We start from the raw sequence: 19,111 nt of genomic DNA on the forward strand, positions 1-19,111 counted from the left end.
ATATATACAGTAAAACCTTGGATTGCGAGTATAATTTGTTCCGGAAACATGCTTGTAATCCAAAGCACTCTTATATCAAAGCGAATTTCCCCATAAGAAATAATGGAAACTCTCATGATTCGTTCCACAACCATTTATTCATAAGTCCTTCAGTTTATAGTCCATATAAAAAGATTATAGCATTGCGATAGGTTGTGTAACCATAAAATGTCCATCCACAAATAGCCGCTTCCACAAGGGGATTAGAAGCAAAATCCAGTAGGAGCTACAGAGTATAAAAGAGAAGAGAGGTGCCTCTAAGTGTAGCAATATGGTTCCATTTAATGAAGGTACAACATTTAGCAACTCACATGGTTGATGAATAAAACAGGCACATCTAAGTTTGCAGGCATCCGGGGTAAAGCTGTCCACATAGACCATCTTCTGCACCGCCAGCTGCCAGTCTGTAATCCTGACCAGGAAGACCCCCCTGCAGTAAAGCAATCTGAAAGCGAGGGGCAGCATGGAAGGGATGATGTAGATGGCGGTGCGGAGGATGGTCCTATGTGGACAGCTTTAGCCTGGATGCCTGCATACTTAGATGTGCCTGTTCCAATCATCAACCATGTGAGTTGATAAAAGTTGTACCTTCATTAAATTTAACCATATTGCTACACTTAGAGGCGCCTCTCTTCTTTTTTATACTCAGCTGTGACTTGAGGCTACTTGTATATCAAGACATCGCTTGTATATCAAGTCAAAATTTATTTGAAAATTTTGCTTGTCTTGCAAAGCGCTCTTAAACCAAGTTACTCTCAAACCAAGGTTTTACTGTATATATATATATATATATATATATATATATATATATATATATATATATATATATATACTGGGCTTGACAAATTTGCCTGAAATGTAGGAGCTAGCTAAAAAAGTTAGGAGCCAGTTTTTTTTTTTTAAACTAACAACCAAGCTTTAGTTAATAAAACGGATACTAAATTTACACATAAATACGACTAGAACCCCACTCTCCTCTATAGCGCAATTGGATGGAAACAGACTGTCTGTCTCTTTCCATCCGCTGCCATCTGATCCAATCCACTGTCGGGATGGATAGAAAATAGAACCACCATCCGTCTGTTTTTGGCGGACAGGATCAGATGGCGGCAGATTACTGCTCCATAGAGGAGAATGAAGGGTCCGATCAGGTCTGCCTGAAAAAACTGACAGGCGGACCTGATCAGACAGCCTGTGCGAAAGGGGCCTTCGCCTGTGGCATGGCGATGAGGGAAAAAAAAAAATATATATATATTAGGGATGCACCGAAATGAAATTCTTGGCCGAAGCCGAATAATAATGAAATGCTTGGCCGAAGGCCGAATACCGAACGCAGTGTTTCACATTTTTTCCATTTATTTTGCCAATTTTTTGTCCTCTCTCTTGTCCTCTCGTGTCTCTCTCTCTCTCTTGTCCTCTCACTCTCTCTTGTCCTTTCACGTCTCTCTCTCTCTCTTGTCCTCTCATGTCTCTCTCTCCCTAAATGTTACTGTAGGGAATGGGATTCAGTGCACACTGCAGCCTTGTACCATAGGGTTAATGTTAGTGACACTGTAGGGATTGGGAAGGATGCTGGGAATGGAAATCAGGAAGCATGCAGGCAGCCTTGTAAATCTTAATTGCAGATACAGGGCACTGGGCAGGTCAGGGTTAATATGGTAACATCAATTACTCAGTGACAGTCATTCAGTGTCAGTGTGGACTCGATCAGATTATACAGTGACAGACAGTCTCTCATAGTGGTGGTAGTAGGAGGCTGGAGGTGGACTAGTAGGAGCCTGGAAAGGAGCACAGCCGCATACATACATTACTCACTCGTGCACTGCAGCCCGCCCCACACATTCAGTGAGTCTTACTCTCCTCCCTAGTTTTTTCAATGGCACATTCAGGAAGCCAATCACGCCGTGAGTAGCGGCACAGCGGAACCAATCAGGTGTGCAGGCACGCGTGATTGGTTCGCTGTGCAGCTAATCACGGCGTGATTGGCTCCCTGAATGTGCCATTGAAAAAACTAGGGAGGAGAGTAAGACTCACTGAATGTGTGGGGCGGGCTGCAGTGCACGAGTGAGTAATGTATGTATGCTCACCGCTGAAGTGTCCCGGCTTCCCCTGCCTAACACGGAAGTCTGTGAGTCCTCCTCCGAATCCCTTCCCCCTGCCTATGTAAATATCGTGACCTCAGCGATATGAATATCACCTACGGCCACAGAACGATAGTCGATATCATATCGACTATCGTTCAGCCCTATTGTTCGGCACAAATTTATTCAGCCTTTTTACTTATTCGGCCGAACACCGAAAGTGCTTTTTTTGCTATTTTCGGCCGAATAATGTTCGGTTGCCGAACATTCGGTGCATCCCTAATATATAAATATATATATATATATATACATACACATATATATATATATATATATATATATATATATATATATATATATATATATATATATATATATATATATATATATATATATATATAAAAATATTTTTTTTAATATTCGGAAAAAAAATACATTTATTTTTTTTAATAATTAAAAAAAAAAAAGAAAAAAAATATTATTTATTTTTTTTTAATTTAAAATATAAATTAATAATAACCACACTCCCTGTCCACTTACCTTTAAGCAAAGGTAACTGGATAGGGAGATGAAGCCTGCAAAAACTTCCCTCTCATCTCCTCTTGGGAAGGAGATAAAAATGCATTGAGAACAGGCAGTGGAAAGTCATTACTCCCGGCCACCACAAGAGGGCACCAGTTCCCCATTGGAAGCCTCTCTCACTCACAGAAGAAGGCCGAGTCGCAAAATGCGACCTGGCGCCCGGGGTTTGTCGAGCCCTGATTATATATATATATATATATATATATATATATATATATATATATATATATATATATATATATATATATATAATATATATTATTTATGATAATATAAACCATACTTAAATGGTGTTGACAAGTAAATCACTGCTTAGGCATAATCATCTTACCTTTTGAAAGCAATTAAAAATGTAAGAAGTAATTTAGGGGCCTAGGTTAGTGGTTGCTAATTTAGTAAATACAGTAAACCCATTTAGTTAATAATGTCAAATACATTGTTCCAGTACTGTTAAAGCCCATTTCCCATCTCCGCACAATGCTTGTAATACAGCAGTCATTCATGTAGCAGTTTGGGAAGCCTACTATGTTTTTACAGACCAAGTGCTGGGACTAGAAGTGAGCGGCAGCAGTACTGCTGTGCTACAAGCCATGTTTTTACAACTCTGCTCCTTGCAAATGTTAACTATCCATTGCATTTACCTCCCATAGTACCTCCCATAGTACCTCACAGAGTTCCACATTAAAGCACATAGACAATGACACAGTAAATATAGCCTACTTTGGATGCTCTGGAAATTTAGAGTTAGGACCACAGTATATACAGAAGGCCCTTGGCATGGGCACTGTGGTTTACGTATATATTTGCAAACGTGTGCAAACAAAACCCTGTTTTTGTAAAGTAAGCTGTTAGGGTCAAGTTGGTTGTTTTGCAGGCTGATCGGTAAGTGTGCTAGGAAATCTATTGTATGTTTGCATTGCCCTTTTCATATTCACCTTGCTGCAAAGGCCAGTTATAGATTGGGGTGGTTGCCACTTTTTTGTATATTTTAAATATAGCCTTGCTTTTAGGCTGCAGAAGAAAACATTTTTTCTCTTTTGTTCATTGACGGACACGGCTCCATTTCTTCTTGACTGATGGGATTATGCTGCTCTCCATAGGAGTAGGACACTAGGTGGAAAAAAATTTGACCACACCTATAGGGCAGTCCCAGGGGGTATACTCCCACTTCCTGCTATAGGACTTAAGTTTTTTTTTTTTTTTTTCTGCCTAGTCATGAGTAAGGACCTAGTTCCTTGCTGGGATTTCTGGTCCTAGCATTTTTTTCCTTTTTTAAACTGAATTTTTTCTTTTTATTATTTTCTGTTCCTGTGAGAACTACCATCGGCTCCTGGACTGGGTGACTGACTGGATATCCTATATCCTCTACGTTCTTCCCAGTCTGGCCAGCGAGGGCGATCGGACCTTAGCCCCACGCTGGGTTGGCCATGACATAGCCCCACTGTAAAGGGGCTGGCCAGCGAGTTAAACATTCCGCGAGGACGCATAGCCCTGGTCACTATCCTAGTCATGACCTGAATGCCAGCGTACCTCTGGCACGCAGCACCCCCATGCCAAGAAGGTGGGTGGTCTGCCTGGAGTGGTGCCCGTTTGGTCCCATGGTGTGGTAAGTAGTGTCCCCCTGCCCCTCTGGTGGCCCCCTCAAGGTGGACGTGAGCCCCGTGAATGCCCTTCCTTCCCACGGTACCCTCCCCCTCAGTATCAAGGTCCCTCTGCGTACCACCCCCCATTCATTCATACCTAGCTTTGGCCGCCGCAGACGCAGGTCACCCTACTGGGTCTGCATCCACACACCCTGAGTGCTTTGATAGTAAGGATGATTCCTCTTCCACTACAGTCACGCATGAAAAGGTGCTGGTGGATGCATTGATTGTATGGGTACGGAAAACGTTAAAATTGGAGGACGCAGCTCCTACTGCGTCGGCTGCTACGGTACAGTTTGGTACCTGCAGAACCTCCAAGGCGGCAAAGGTACTCACCTTTCCTGCCTATTTCGACAACATTGTTGCAAGTCAGTGGAGTTCCCCTAAACACACTGTCAGGTTCCCTAAGTGCTTTGCTAGAAGGTATCCATTTGAAGAGTCCCTGCTAAAGAAACTGACAGTACGACCTGTGGTGGTTTCCAGGTTGAATAAAGCCACCCTACTTCTGGTGGTGGACTCCTAATCCTTTAGGGACCCCTTTGAAAGAGAGCTGAATATCTGGTACAATACCTTTTTCATCATGGCCGGTTCCATTCTGCGGCCAGTGTATGCCTTAACCTTAGTTTCACAGACATTAACAGAGTGAGACATTAACTTCTGCGCCAGGATTTGGAAGGTGGACAACCTCCTCCGGAGCTGGCGGACCGTTTGGTCCAGGGGTTGCAGTACATCTGTGATGCCTCTCTGGATGCAGCCCCCTTAGCCTGCAGGGTGTCTGTGACTGTGGTGACTCTGCTCCACATGATGTAGCTAAAATACTGGTCTGCAGACCAGATTTCCAAGCAGGTATTGACTGATCTCTCTTTTCTAGGAAACCGCTTATTCGGAGCTTCCATGGAGGAGATCATTAAGGGTCTTACAGGAGATAAGAGTACTCTGCTTCAACAGTCTGCTAGGAGTAAAAAGACTCGTCGCAAGTGTGGTCCTTTCTTCTCGGCCCATAAGTAGTCCTTTTGTCCTTCAGAATCTAAGGACCAGGCATCAAAATCCATCCGTAACCCCGCACCGGGTTCCAAGAGGCCCTGGCCAGCTAAGTTGAGAGCAGGCCCCTCCAAGACTACAGACAAACTTGCTTCTGCCTGAAGGGGCACCCTCACCCGTACTTGGGGTGGGGGGGATCTCTTCGCCTCTTTCTAGGACTGTGGACCTCCTGGATTCAAGACAAATGGGTCCACAAGTCGATTCGGTGCGGGTACAAGATCCAGTCTTGGTCCTTGCCTCCGGCAAGGTTCTTTCCTTCCAATCTGCGTATATCCCCAGATGGTCTACAAGGTCGTCTTGGGACAGTACCGGATCTGCTCTCACAGGGGGTCATTGTACCAGTTCCGGAATCGGAACACTTTCAGGGGTTTTATTCAAACCTGTTTACTGTTCCCAGGAAAAAGGCAAGGTCCATCCCATTCTGGATCTCAATGCCCTAAAACAATCTAGACATTTTGGTGGGAAATTGGCAAGAGTTTGGATGGAACCTGAATTTCCAAAAATCTGTTATGGTTCTGTCTACAAAACTGGACTATCTGGGCCTGACCCTGGACACAACCTTAGCCCAAGTGTTTCCGGAGATGAAGCTCAAGAAGTTGCAGGATGCAATACGGCTCCTGTTGTCCAACGGGCGATCATGCCTCAGGACTTGCATGCTGGGCTTTATGGTCTCCACCTTTGATGCGGTTCCGTTTGCTCAGTTCCATACCAAGTCTCTACAGAAGGAGATGCTTGTCAAATTGAACAAGAACCCACAGGCTCTAGACAATCTGATCCTGTTGTGCTGGAGTACGAGGGAATCCCTAATCTGGTGGCCCCAATCTCCAGCACTTCGACAGGGAAAATTCTTTCTCCTTCTGTACTGGACAATTGTCACAACAGATGCCAGCCTCTCTGGATGGGGGATAGTCTTGGGTATGGATCCAGCTCAGGGGGTTTGGACTCTGGGGGAGTCCAGTCTGCTGATCCAATATCCTGGAAATTCCGGTGATCAGGCTTTGCCTAATCCATTGGACAAATTGCCTGCAGGGGCACCCGGTGAGGATGCAGTCAGACAATGTCACGGCAGTGGTATATGTCAATCATCAAGTGGGCACCAAATGTGCCTTAGTGGCCCGGGAAGTAGCCGGCATTCTAAGATGGGCAGAACGCTTTGTTCCAGCCATCTTTGCCGTGCATATTCCAGGGGTGGAAAAATATGCAGGCGGATTACCTCAGACGGCAGAATCTGGATCAGTGAGAATGATCTCTTCACCAGGAGGGGTTTCATCAACTGTGCCTCAGGTGGGGGACTCCCAATGTGAACATGTTGGCCTCTCGTCTCAACAGAAAGGTGCAGAGGTTCGTAGCAAGGTCTCAGGATCCTCTTGCCAACTCCACGGACGCTCTTGTAGCTCCTTGGAACCAATATCGTCCGATGTAGGCATTTGACTCTTCTGCCGAGATTTCTGCAAAGGATCGAGGCAGAAGGGGTTCCGGTCATCCTAGTGACACCGGACTGACCTCGTAGGTCCTGGTACACAGACCTAGTACGGTTGGTCACTGATGTCCCTTGGAGACTCCCTCTCAGAGAAGATCTGTTAACTCAAGGACCGATCTTCCATCCTGCTTTACAGTTGCTGGCTTTGACAGCCTGGCTATTGAAAGCCAAGTGTTAAAAGGATGGAGGGGGTGTGTCTGAATCAGTGATTCCTACGCTGCTAAAAGCTAGAAAATATACATCTAGGAAGATTTATCATTGAGTCTGGGGGGTGTACATTACTTGGTGTGAGTCTCCTGGGGGGGGTTTCCCCCCCATTCCTTCTCGGTGTCTTGGAGTTTCTCCAAAGAGGCGTAGATCAGTGTTTGGCTTTGGGTACCATTAAAGGCCACATATCGGTCCTGGCGATTTTCTTTCAACCCCTGTTGGCCACAAATCCCATGATTCAAATCTTTGTTCGGGGGGGTCCGCCACCTGGCTCCCCCTGTGAGGCCTTTGTTGCCTCCGTGGGACCTAAATTTGGTGCTGTCGGTTCATCATATACTGCCCTTTGAAAATACTCGGGAGATTCCTCTGCTCACTTTGACACAGAAGGTAGCTTTCTTGGTTTACGATTACTTCGGCGTGTAGAGTGACGACACTGGCTGCGTTGTCCTGTCGTTAACCTTACCTTCTTTGGATGTGGTTCGGGCAATCAAGGTGTACCTAGCAGAGTCATTCCTGAAATCAAATTCTCTATTTGTCCTTAAGGATGGACCCTGTAAGGGGATGGCCGTATCTGCTGCAACCATTTCCAGATGGATCAGACACGGTGGTGTAGGCCTATTCCATTCAGGGTCAGGGTCCTCCTTTCCCTGTTAAGGCACATTCTACGAGGGCGCTTAGTGCCTCCTGGGCCTTCTGTCATCAGGTGTCATTGATGCAGGTATGCAAGGCAGCCACATGGTCCTCTCTGCACACTTTTATAAGGTGGATGTGTTGGCATCTGCGGATGCTTCTTTTGGCTGCAAGGTTCTGCAGGCCACTGTTGGAGAGGTTTAGTCCTCTTTCAGGGTGTATCTGTTTATTTTGTCAGATGAGCTCCAGTTGTTCCTGGTTGAGCTCTTGTTTTGCCTGGTTGGCTATATTTAACCTTTGGGAAGTGTGTTTTTTCTTATTGTGTTATTCCCACCCCTCATATTGACACTGCTTTGGGACATCCAATTGGTCAAGAAGATATGGAGCTGTGTCTGTCGATGAACAAAAGAGAACTGGATTTTTGTCTTACTGTAAAATCCTTTTCTCTGATGTTCATTGACGAACACAGCACCCGCCCCTCTATTGAGTTGGGTTTTATCTTCTTCTGACACTGCTTGTTACAAAACTGAAGTCCTATAGTAGGAAGTGGGAATATACCCCCTGGGACTGCCCTTTAGGTGGAAAAAAATGTGACCACGCTTAGTGTCCTACTCCTATGGAGAGCAGCATCAACCCATCGGTTAAGAAGATATGGAGCTGTGTCCGTCAAACATCGGAGAAAAGGATTTTACTCGAAGAGAAAAATCTATTTTTTTTCCCTGAATTTCCATAAAGTACAACTTTTCATTTTCTGCATAGTAACAGGTAATTGGAGTGCATGGCACCTTTACAAACATTTTGTAGATACAATATTTTTGCAATGGGCAAGTTAATCAGCTCAGAAGAACTCTATAGAGTGCAGATGGACAAATCTCCTGCTATGCCTTTTGCATTTTGACAGCTGTCAAAGTACCTGAACAGTGGCTGCTTCTGATTAGATGCAGCTGCTTTTCAGCTGACAATTTTCTGCCCGACTCCTATGTTTTAGTCGAGGGGTGTCAGGTGGGAGTCAGACAGCGGGGTTACCCATTGAGCAAATTCTCTCCAGTTTCTATGGAGCCAGTCGAAATTCGAACAGTGTACAGCCAGCTTAACTCAGTAGGTAATAAAAAGTAAGCTCCCAGATCTTTATAGGTTCTTACTTGCAAGGGTTAGCAGGATACAATTATTTATTCCTTGACATGTGTGAGTACTTTCTCACATGATTCCATGCAGTGGTTTACTATTATTTTCAATTTACATGCTTATCAATTTCTTTCTTCTCTTTTTCTAGGAAAGCGCAAGAAGAAAATAAAAAAGTTGTTTTGGCTGGATGTGTCCCTCAGGCTCAGCCACGTCAAGAATATCTCAAGGGTCTCAGTATAATAGGGGTAAGATGATGTATAGCACAATAAGAATTATATAATTTGCATTTTGCTGAAGCTGCACTGAAAACCTCTCATGTATTCCCAATCTATCCTCTGAATACTTGCAGCTTAATAGTACCATTCACACAATTATTGTAGTCTGCTTTCTCTTTTTACAGTTCAGAAAAGGCTCATGTTGGGGGGAAAACAGAAAAATGTCATCATTTTTCACTGAACCAATGCAGGCTATTTAGCTTATAGCCCTTTGCTTAGAAGTGGCTGACTTGAGAGGCAGTTTACATTTTTTTTTAATTTAACCCAACCACCAAAACAAAAAAGTTACAAACCATTAAACAAAGCTCTGGAATGTGCTTATATACACATTCAATTTAGAACCTTTCTTTTTGGAGACTTGTTCCACCTGGCTCCTACCACTTTTGTTGCTGAGCACATGCATACAGTATGTCAGAGTTTTGCATTCTCTGGTAGTAGTAGATGGCCACAGCATTTTGTGAAACATTTCCAAAAAAGCATTATTGTCAGTCCAATTTTGTGTGTCAATATTCTGACACTACAGTAATTGAAATATTGAATCGCTGCTCTCAAAATGCCATTATTTCTTAGTGTTTTATATATATATATATATATATATATATATATATATATATATATAAATTTGTTGAAAGTGTTGCTTTTGGACACCACTTAGCTACATAAAGACTGGGTTATATGATCCTACTGCAAGGTTCAATAGTTTGCATGATTTTCAGCAGGTTTGGATATACATAGGGGTTTAACAATTTGTGATTAATGTAGATCCAACCTAAATTGCCACAATATGTGGGGGAACTTTAGAGGTGGCCATATAATTTTATGTACAATGGGCATAACAGTTAAACTATATTACCAAAAGTATTGGGGCACCTGCCTTTACACGCACATGAACTTTCATGGCATCCCATTCTTAGTCTGTAGGGTTCAATAATGAGTTGGCCCACCCTTTGCAGCTATAACCGCTTCAACTCTTATGATAAGGCTGTCCACAATGTTTAGGAGTGTGTTTATGGGGATGTTGGCAATTCTTCCAGAAGCACATTTGTGAGGTCAGACGCTGATGTGGACGAGAGAGCCTGGCTCGCAGTCTCTGCTCCCAAACCTTTTGGACAGCCTTCCCAGAAGAGTTGAAGCTGTTTTAGCTGCAAAGGGTGGGCCAACTCAATATTGAATCTTACAGACTAAGACTGGGATGCCATTAAAGTTCATGTGCAAGTAAGGGCAGGCGTCCCAATACTTTTGGTAATATAGTGCTGTGGTCCTCAACTCCGGTCCCCAGGGCCCACTAACAGGCCAGATTTTAAGTATTACCTTGGGGAGATGCGGACTAGAGTACTGCGATCACTGAGCAGCAAATGATATCACCTGGGATGTATTTCAGTTATCTTGCAAATCTGGCCTGTTAGTGGGCCCTGTAGGCCAGGGTTGAGGACCACTGCTATAGTGCATCTTACTTTATTGATTAGTGGATATTTCCTTTACTGGGGTTACCAGTTTGCTTAAAAACTTCTACTAGCTACTAGGGATTAGCTTAGGTGTGTTCGGATCCTAGTTTGAACCCACCTGAGCTATCCCGCCAAAAAGCTGTCACTGCAAAAAAACAATCCTAAGCGGGCAAGGCATTTCCCATCCTGCAGTCACACGTATATATGCCCCTTGTAGCTAGGTTTCAAGTGCATAGTGGAAAAGGGTTTCATAATACAAAAGTGGTCTTTGACAGCGCAGACAGCTCAAATCCATAGCCTGTCATAAGATTTAAGTTATGCTTCACACATCTTGGGGATTGGACAGGGTGTTTTTGATTGTAGATGATGCTGTGTGGCAGTAGAAACCTGTGGGGCTTTAGGCCCCGTTCACACTGGGGCGATCCGACTTGGGGGGGCAACCTCAGAGTGGCCGGCACAGACTTCATAACATTGAAGTCTATGACGGTCGCACCGGGTCGCCCCAAAGAAGCTCCGGACCCTTTTTCTAAGTCGGAGCGACTTGTGTCGCTCCTATTAGAACGGGTCCGCAGCTTCCCTATGGAAGGCGACCTATGAGGCGACCAGGTCGCCTCACAGGTCGCCACAGTGTGAACGGGGACTTACTTTTCTATAATCAAAACCTTTTTCAATCAAGACCTGCAAAGCAACAAATTATGAAATTGTTTGATACACAAATGTGTCATACAGCAGACTTCTACACTTTTTTTTTTTGGTAGAGGTTCGTGTTTTACTTTGATTTTCTTGCTTTATGGTGACTAAAGTATGGTGGCTGCATTCCTTTTGATTTATGTATTTTTTTTCCACCGTTAAAAACTTTTCTTCAGACATATTGTTGCTTATTCTTTAGGCAAATAATGTATTCAGTCAATATGCTTCTTGCCATCTTATAGTTATTTAAATTATTACCTAAGAAAAGGTAAGGACAGCTAGCTCTACCCTTTCCACTCAGGTATGATGGGAAATATGTCCAACACCAGTCACACATTTTAGTAGCAAGAAGGGTAGTTTCTTAAGCAAGCATCACAGGGACTATTAATGAGACAGAATCTTCACAAGGAAGTCAAAGGCAGAAATAAAAAACTGACAAATGTATATTCTGCACGTTATCCAGAATTAAAAAGAAAAAAAAAAAGTCTGAATTTTAAAATTAAATAAAATAAAAGAAATGTTTAGGGTTACTTTTATATAAAGCATACACCTTTTAATTGTGACCTTAAAGCAGAACTTCGCTCTCTCTGTCAACATTGACTATTTTAAAGCCTTATGCTGCTAGTATTAGTAAAAAGAAATGATATCACTTTTACTTGTGTTAAACTTTTTTTTTTTACATTTCCTTAGTTACTTTCTGGGTTCTGGCCTAGGCCAAAATGATGTCATAGATCCCAGGAGTCTTCTGGGGGGGGGGGGGGTGTTCTCTGCAAAGCACACCCCTTGAGCTTAGGGTAAATAAGGTCAGGTCCATAGATATTGGGACATCAACACAATTCTAATCTTTTTGGCTCTATACACCACCACAATGGATTTGGAATGAAACAAACAAGATGTGCTTTAACTACAGACTTTCAGCTTTAATTTGAGGGTATTTACATCCAAATCAGGTAAAGGTGTAGGAAATGCAACAGTTTGTATATGTGCCTCCCACTTTTTAAGGGACCAAAAGTAATGGGACAATTGGCTGCTCAGCTGTTGCGTGTCCAGGTGTGTGTTGTTCCCTCACTATCCCACTTACAAGGAACAGATAAAAGGTCTAGAGTTAATTTCAAGTGTGCTATTTTGCATTTGGAATCTGTTGCTGTCAACTCTCAATATGAGATCCAAAGAGCTGTCACTATCAGTGAGCTCATTGGACGGCACTTCACAGTTCAAACAATGACCCAAAGCATACTGTGAAAGCAACCAAAGTGTTTTTTAAGGGAAAGAAGTGGAATGTTATGCAATGGCCAAGTCAATCACCTGACCTGAATCCGAGTGAGCATGCATTTCACTTGCTGAAGACAAAACTGAAGAGAAAATGCCCCAAGAACAAGCAGGAACTGAAGACAGTTTCAGTAATGGCCTGGCAGAGCATAACCAGGGATGAAACCCAGTGTCTGGTGATGTCTATGCATTCCAGACTTCAGGCTGTAATTGACTGCAAAGGATTTGCAACCAAGTATTAAAATGTGAAAGTTTTATTTATGGTAGTTAATCTGTCCCATTACTTTTGGTCATTTAAAAAGTGGGAGGCACTTATACAAAGTTGTAATTCCTACACCATTTAACTCATTTGGATGTGAATACCCTCAAATTAAAGCTGAAAGTCTGCAGTTAAAGCACATCTTGTTTGTTTCATTTCAAATCCATTGTGGTAGTGTATAGAGCCAAAAAGATTAGAATTGTGTCGATGTCCCAATATTTATGGACCTGACTGTAGATTCCAGGTAGTAAATGCTACATGAGACATCTGCCCTTACTCACGATGGCCACAGCCAGAAATCTTAGAGGTTTTTTTTTTCATGGTGATTTGTCAGCTAAGCAAAACACAGAGGCATGGATGAATGGGGCAAGTTTGCTTTAACAACCTCCCGCCCGCTGTATATGGAAATGATGACACTGGGGTGGTTCTGTTGTTCTGGAATGATGTCATATGAGGTCGTCCCACTAACGCTGCATTTGCGCGCCTGCTGGGACGTGCGGTGTCCCTGGGTCATGGCGCATCCCTGTTCTCGATAAAGAGTCGATGACAAGAGTGAGCAGCTTTGCCAAATCGCAGCTGATCACAAATAAACAAGGAAGTGCCAGTTATCGGCTTTCCTTTGCTCACACTGACAGAATGTAAGGTGAGGCGAAGCCGATCAGTGGTATTTCCTCACAAGGTAGACCTACACAGATAATCAGGACACTGATTATCAGTGCAGCCCCAACAGTGCTCAGCAGTGATGCCTTTCAGTGCCACCTATCAGTGCTTGATATTAGTGCCTCATCAGTGTCAACTCTTCAGTGCCCATCAGTGCAGCCTCATCAGTGCATGTCAGTGAAGGTTAAAAATTACTTATTTACTTATTTACAAAGTTTTCTAAGGGAAACAAACTTTTTTTTTTTTTTTTTTTTTTTCAAACTTGTCAGTCTTATTTTAATTTTTTTTTTTTTTTTTTTAAAGTAAAAAAAAAAAAAAAAACCTGTAGCAATTGAAAACCACCAAAAAGAATCTGTGTGGAAAAAAAAAAAAAAAAAACTAATTTAGTTTAGGTACAGTGTTGCATCACCACGCATCTGTCATTGAAAGTGCGACAGCGCTAAAAATTGGACTTGGCAGGAAAGGGGTAAAAGTGCCTAATATTGAAGTTGAGTATTAAAAATGAATTAAATAGCTTTTTTGCTTTGTGGTGCTCAGGTGCAGTGTAGTTCCGCTTTAAAAACTGAAGACTAAAGTTTTTCTGTTTATTTGTATTAGAACAGGAACACATTTTTTTCCAGCAACATCCCTTAATCCCATACCAAGCACCACAATTCTTAGAAAACAAGCATTCCATGTTAAAATTTCCACATTCAAAACATATGGGAGATCTATAACTGTATCAAATGATGTTTTATTTGTTAGTGGTATGACCAGACAGTAATCCCCTCTGTATAAGAAGTAATAATTCTTTGTGTTTATTTTACAATAGTTTTTCACCAGCAGTTCTTGCATAAATATTTTACATTCAAATTCTAGTTATTGTAGAATTTCTTTTAATATTGTATTGTAATGATCCTTTAAATACCCATCTATTGAGATTCTGGTGGGTACTATACTATATTCTGGTGGGGTCTATAACTGATATTAGGGCTGAAATAAAAAAAGCAACATTTTATGTAAAATATGTTGGCTTTTTTCAAAGCATCAAATACTACACCGTATCTAAAAGTATTTTCTCTAGCGCTCATTGACAGACGTAGTCCTCGGTGATACACCACCTTCGGGTTATGTTGCCTCCACAGGAGCAGGACTAGACAGGAAATTAAAAAGCTCTGGCCACACCCTAGGGGCAGTCCCAGAGGGTATATCCTCTCTCTCTCTGCCTCAGCAAATCAGTTATTTTCTGTCTAGTTAGGAGTAAGGACCTAGATACCTTGCTGGGATCTTAGGTCCTGGCAAGATTTTTTTTTTCTTAAAGGATTTTTTAGACAGCTTTTTTTCTCCAGTGTTCCTGTGAGATCTTCAAGCAAGAAAGCTGAACTGGGCGACGGGCTGGATGTTGAGATCCGGTGGTCACCCCAGTTCAGCCTACGAGCGCGTGCAGGCCATAGCTCCGCGCTGGGTCGGCCGCGACAAAGTCCCATTAAAGGACTGACCCCGCGAGTTAAACGTCTCGCTGAAACGCCAAAGACCATGAGTCACGGCGTCCATATCGGTCGACAGCCCTCCCGCCCCGGTGGAGAGGGGTACTGTCAGGAGTTGGTGCCCGCCTGGTTCCGGTATGGTGAGTAGTATGTTCCCCCTTTTCCCCTGACGGGTCTTGTGGTGAACGCGGGCCCCTCTCTGTATGGTAAGATAGAGTCCCTCTCTATCCTATAAATGACACAGATCCTCCTACTTTGAGTGTGATTTTATGTGCAAAAAGCCAGGAGGCTTGGTTTGGGAGCTAACAATCTAATTGTATACATGTTAAAAAGATTATAATCTGTGGCATTCTGGGAATCTTACAGTGATAAGAATAAGCTACCTACCAGTCAGAAGCCACGGACATGTAGACTGCCTTCCTAATCAGATCTCCAGCTATTAGCAGGCCTCCCGAATGGCCATGCGGTCCTCCAGGGCCGGTACCGCCAACCACGCCAAATCCCCATGCAGAGAGAGTGTTGTGTGCCCTGCAGCACACCGCTATTCAGTACAGGCCGCCGCCATTTTTTTTGCTGGATCGCACGAGCCGCCATTTTGGCGTAGCCTCGTGTCTCCAGCATGGGGGCGGCCATGTTTGAGGTGATCCAAACACCTCGTGGAGCTAGGGGAGGCGCCGGAAGGCGTGCAGAGGGGCGGAGCCGCCTCCTTTCTTCCTGGGCAGCCAGCCAAAAGACTTCCTGTTTGTCAAGACAGCGCTGTAACCTGTTGCAGTTAAACTCTGAGCATCAAGTGGTGAGCCTGGGGGTCTATCTCTCTCTCTCTCGATCGATAGGGATCCCTAGCAGGTAACACTAAGGGGCTTTTTGTGGCGCTGGGGGTCTGGAAAAAAAAAAAAAAAAAAAAGTTTTTTATTTTTGAATTATATTATCCAGGAAGTGACTGGAATTATCATGGACCCTGCCACACATATTCCCCCACCTGTTTCCCTTGAGGGGGCCACGGGACCCGCCGGTGCACAGAGTGTAGAGTCATTTACAGCAATTTTGGAGTCTATGGTGGCTCGGGTGGAGGCAGCCTGTCAGGGACGGGGGTCAAGGAAGCGACCCCCGCCTACCCCTATACTATCTGACACCTCTGACTCTGATTCAGAGATGGTCACTGCAGTTGCAGGTTCCTCTGCAAAGGCTGTTATCCCAGGTAAAGCCCCCTCAGACAGTGAGGAGGACGCTTCTTCTCCTGCTATAATTCAGGAAGAAGCATTGGTGGACGCACTAGTTGTGGCAGTGCAGGAAACCTTAAAACTTGAGGCTTTACCGGCAGAGGCAACTGAAACAGAGATTCCTTTTGGTACTAATAAGCCCATCAAAACGGTGAAGGTTTTTCCTGTACCCAAATGTTTCGGTAATCAGATTAAAGGAGAATGGGAGCATTCTAAACGTACCTTTACTATTTCCAAGCGTATTGCTAGACGCTATCCGTTTGAGGAATCCATCATTAAGAAATGGACGGTACCACCAGTGGTGGATCCGCCTATTTCCAGGCTGAATAAAGCCACGGTTATCCCAGTGGAGGACACTTCGTCCTTTTAAGGATCCGGTGGATCGAAAGATGGAAGCAGAGTCCCGCACCATCTTCTCTCTGATAGGGTCAGCATTTAGACCAGTAATTGTTATTGGTCTAGTTTCCCAGACACTTACGGAATGGGCGAAAATGGTACGCCAAGACCTTAGGGGAAAAGATATTCCCCAGGAGACATCTGATTTGATGGAACAGATTATACAAGGGCTACAGTTTATCTGTGACGCAGCTTTGGACACTACTCCCTTATTAGGGCATGCATCTATGTCAGCGGTGATCCTCAGACGTGTGCTGTGGTTAAAATGCTGGTCAGCTGACCTAGGTTCCAAAAAGACCTTGACAAATCTCCCTTTTTTTCTATTTGGGGCCAACCTAGATGAAATCATCAAGGATGCCACTGGGGGCAAGAGCACTTTTTTGCCACAGGCTGCTAAAGCTAAGGGACCTCGCAACAAGCGAGGACCTTTCTTTACCGCCCATAAAGGGCGCCCGGCTGGTACTAGCGGGAAAGGCAAGACTCCTCCAGGAGGGTTCAAGAAGGGCTGGTCGGACAAGCAGAGGACCAACCCAGCCAAACCCGAAGCAAAGGAGTACACAGCCTGAAGGTGCGCCCCCACCCGGTTTCAGGGTGGGGGGACGTTTTCACCGGTATTCAGGACATTAGATCGAGCTTCAACCACTACTACCGGTGCGATTCTTCCCTTCCAACATTTAAGTACTACAGGAAGCGGTAGTTACCGTTCCCTGAATAGATCTTTTCCTTTGCCTTTTCCTAAGATTAGTCCCTATACCTCACAGGAATCGGATCTGGTTGACCAGATAGGCCAAGTAGCCTCTAGTCGGGTGACTTCGGTCCCTGAGGTTCAACCAGAAAAGATCACCCTTCCTGATAAAAATCAGGTATCTGATAAATGTGTGGGAACAGAAAACGACCAGACTTTCTCGGATGGTCGGGGCCAGATACCTCTAGGGACGCCTGGTTCAGATTCTATCAGCGCCAGTGGTCCTAGAAATTCTAGGCTGGCCTCCTCAAGCCGGCCTGGCTGACTTGGACATGCTAGTCGCAGACGTTCCGTGGGAACTTCGTCTCAGGGAGTGTCTGTGGTCTCAAGGACCAATTTACCATCATGCTTTACAGTCGCTGGGTTTAATGGCCTGGCCATTGAGACCCAAGTACTGAAGGACAGAGGTTTGTCTACTTCAGTCATTCCTACCCTTATTAAAGCAAGGAAAGCGACTTCCAGCAAGGTCTATTATCACACATGGAAGACTTATATTGCGTGGTGCGAATCTTTAGGATTTCCTCCACGTACCTATTCGGTGACTCGAATATTGGCCTTTTTGCAACAAGGGGTTGAGCAGAAGCTAGCCTTGCGCACCATCAAGGGTCAAGTTTCAGCATTAGCAATCTTCTTTCAGAAACCTTTAGCTACCAAGTCCTTGGTGCGGAATTTCATCCAGGGGGTGCGGCACCTGGCTCCTCCAGTCCGCGCGCCCTTACCGCCCTGGGATCTTAATTTGGTTTTGTCGGTTCTACAGAAACCTCCCTTTGAAAACATCAGGGAGATTCCCTTGCTTACTTTATCCCAGAAGGTGGCCTTCTTGGTGGCTATTACTTCTGCTCGCAGGGTGTCAGAACTGGCTGCATTATCATGCCAGTCCCCATACCTAGTGATTCATAGGGATAAGGTAGTACTTCATCCTAAGCCATCTTTTCTTCCTAAGGTGGTTTCAGATTTTCATCTGAATGAAGATATTGTACTACCTTCCTTGTGTCCTCAGCCCAAGCATCATCGGGAACATGCGTTGCATTCCTTAGATGTGGTTCGGGCAATCAGGGTATACCTGAAAGCTACGGAATCATTCCGTAAGACGGATTCACTTTTTGTGATCACGGATGGCCCCAGAAAGGGTTTGCCTGCATCTGCCGCGACCATTGCCAAATGGATTAGACAAACGGTGGTACAGGCTTATTCTATTAAGGGTCAGAGTCCTCCGTTCCCTGTTAGGGCGCACTCCACTCGAGCGCTCAGTACTTCCTGGGCCTTTCGCCATCAGGCGTCAGTGGTCCAGGTATGTAAGGCGGCCACCTGGTCGTCGGTACATACCTTTACAAAATTCTATAAAATTGATGTGACGGCATCGGCGGATGCCTCATTTGGCCGCAAGGTTTTGCAGGCCGCAATTTGAGGAGACCGGTGGTCTACCTCGAGGGTTTTTTTCTGTTTGAAAAAAAAAAAAATTTTTGTTGAGTCTCATCATTAAGGATGAGCATTGTAAACTTCTAGTTGGCACCGGTTGGGCCTTCTAGATTGGGATTTGATTTCCATTTTCCCACCCCTCATTTGTGATACTGCTCTGGGACGTCCCGAAGGTGGTGTATCACCGAGGACTACGTCTGTCAATGAGCGCTAGAGAAAAATGGATTTTTGTAAAATCTTACTGTAAAATCCTTTTCTCTTAGCTCATTGACAGACGTAGTCCCCGCCCCTCTGTTTTTGAGTTGGGTTGGGTTAAAATCTCTAAAGACTGCTTTTTCACATAACTGATTTGCTGAGGCAGAGAGAGAGAGGATATACCCTCTGGGACTGCCCCTAGGGTGTGGCCAGAGCTTTTTAATTTCCTGTCTAGTCCTGCTCC

The 19,111-nt window shown here is 44.3% G+C and overlaps 1 protein-coding gene across 1 annotated transcript in view; it reads left to right on the top strand.

Moving 5' to 3' along the window:
• Positions 1-19,111, top strand: part of CDKAL1 (CDKAL1 threonylcarbamoyladenosine tRNA methylthiotransferase) — a 1,263,425-nt gene that overhangs the window by 239,481 nt on the left and 1,004,833 nt on the right. Inside the window, exon 5 of the mRNA XM_082258657.1 lies at positions 8,977-9,073. Within this exon, the coding sequence (XP_082114783.1) occupies positions 8,977-9,073 (97 nt within the window). The remainder of the gene's footprint in view (positions 1-8,976; positions 9,074-19,111) is intronic.

Source organism: Pelophylax lessonae, assembly GCF_965119305.1.
Source record: "Pelophylax lessonae genome assembly, chromosome: 5".
Classification (NCBI taxonomy): Eukaryota; Metazoa; Chordata; class Amphibia; order Anura; family Ranidae; genus Pelophylax; species Pelophylax lessonae.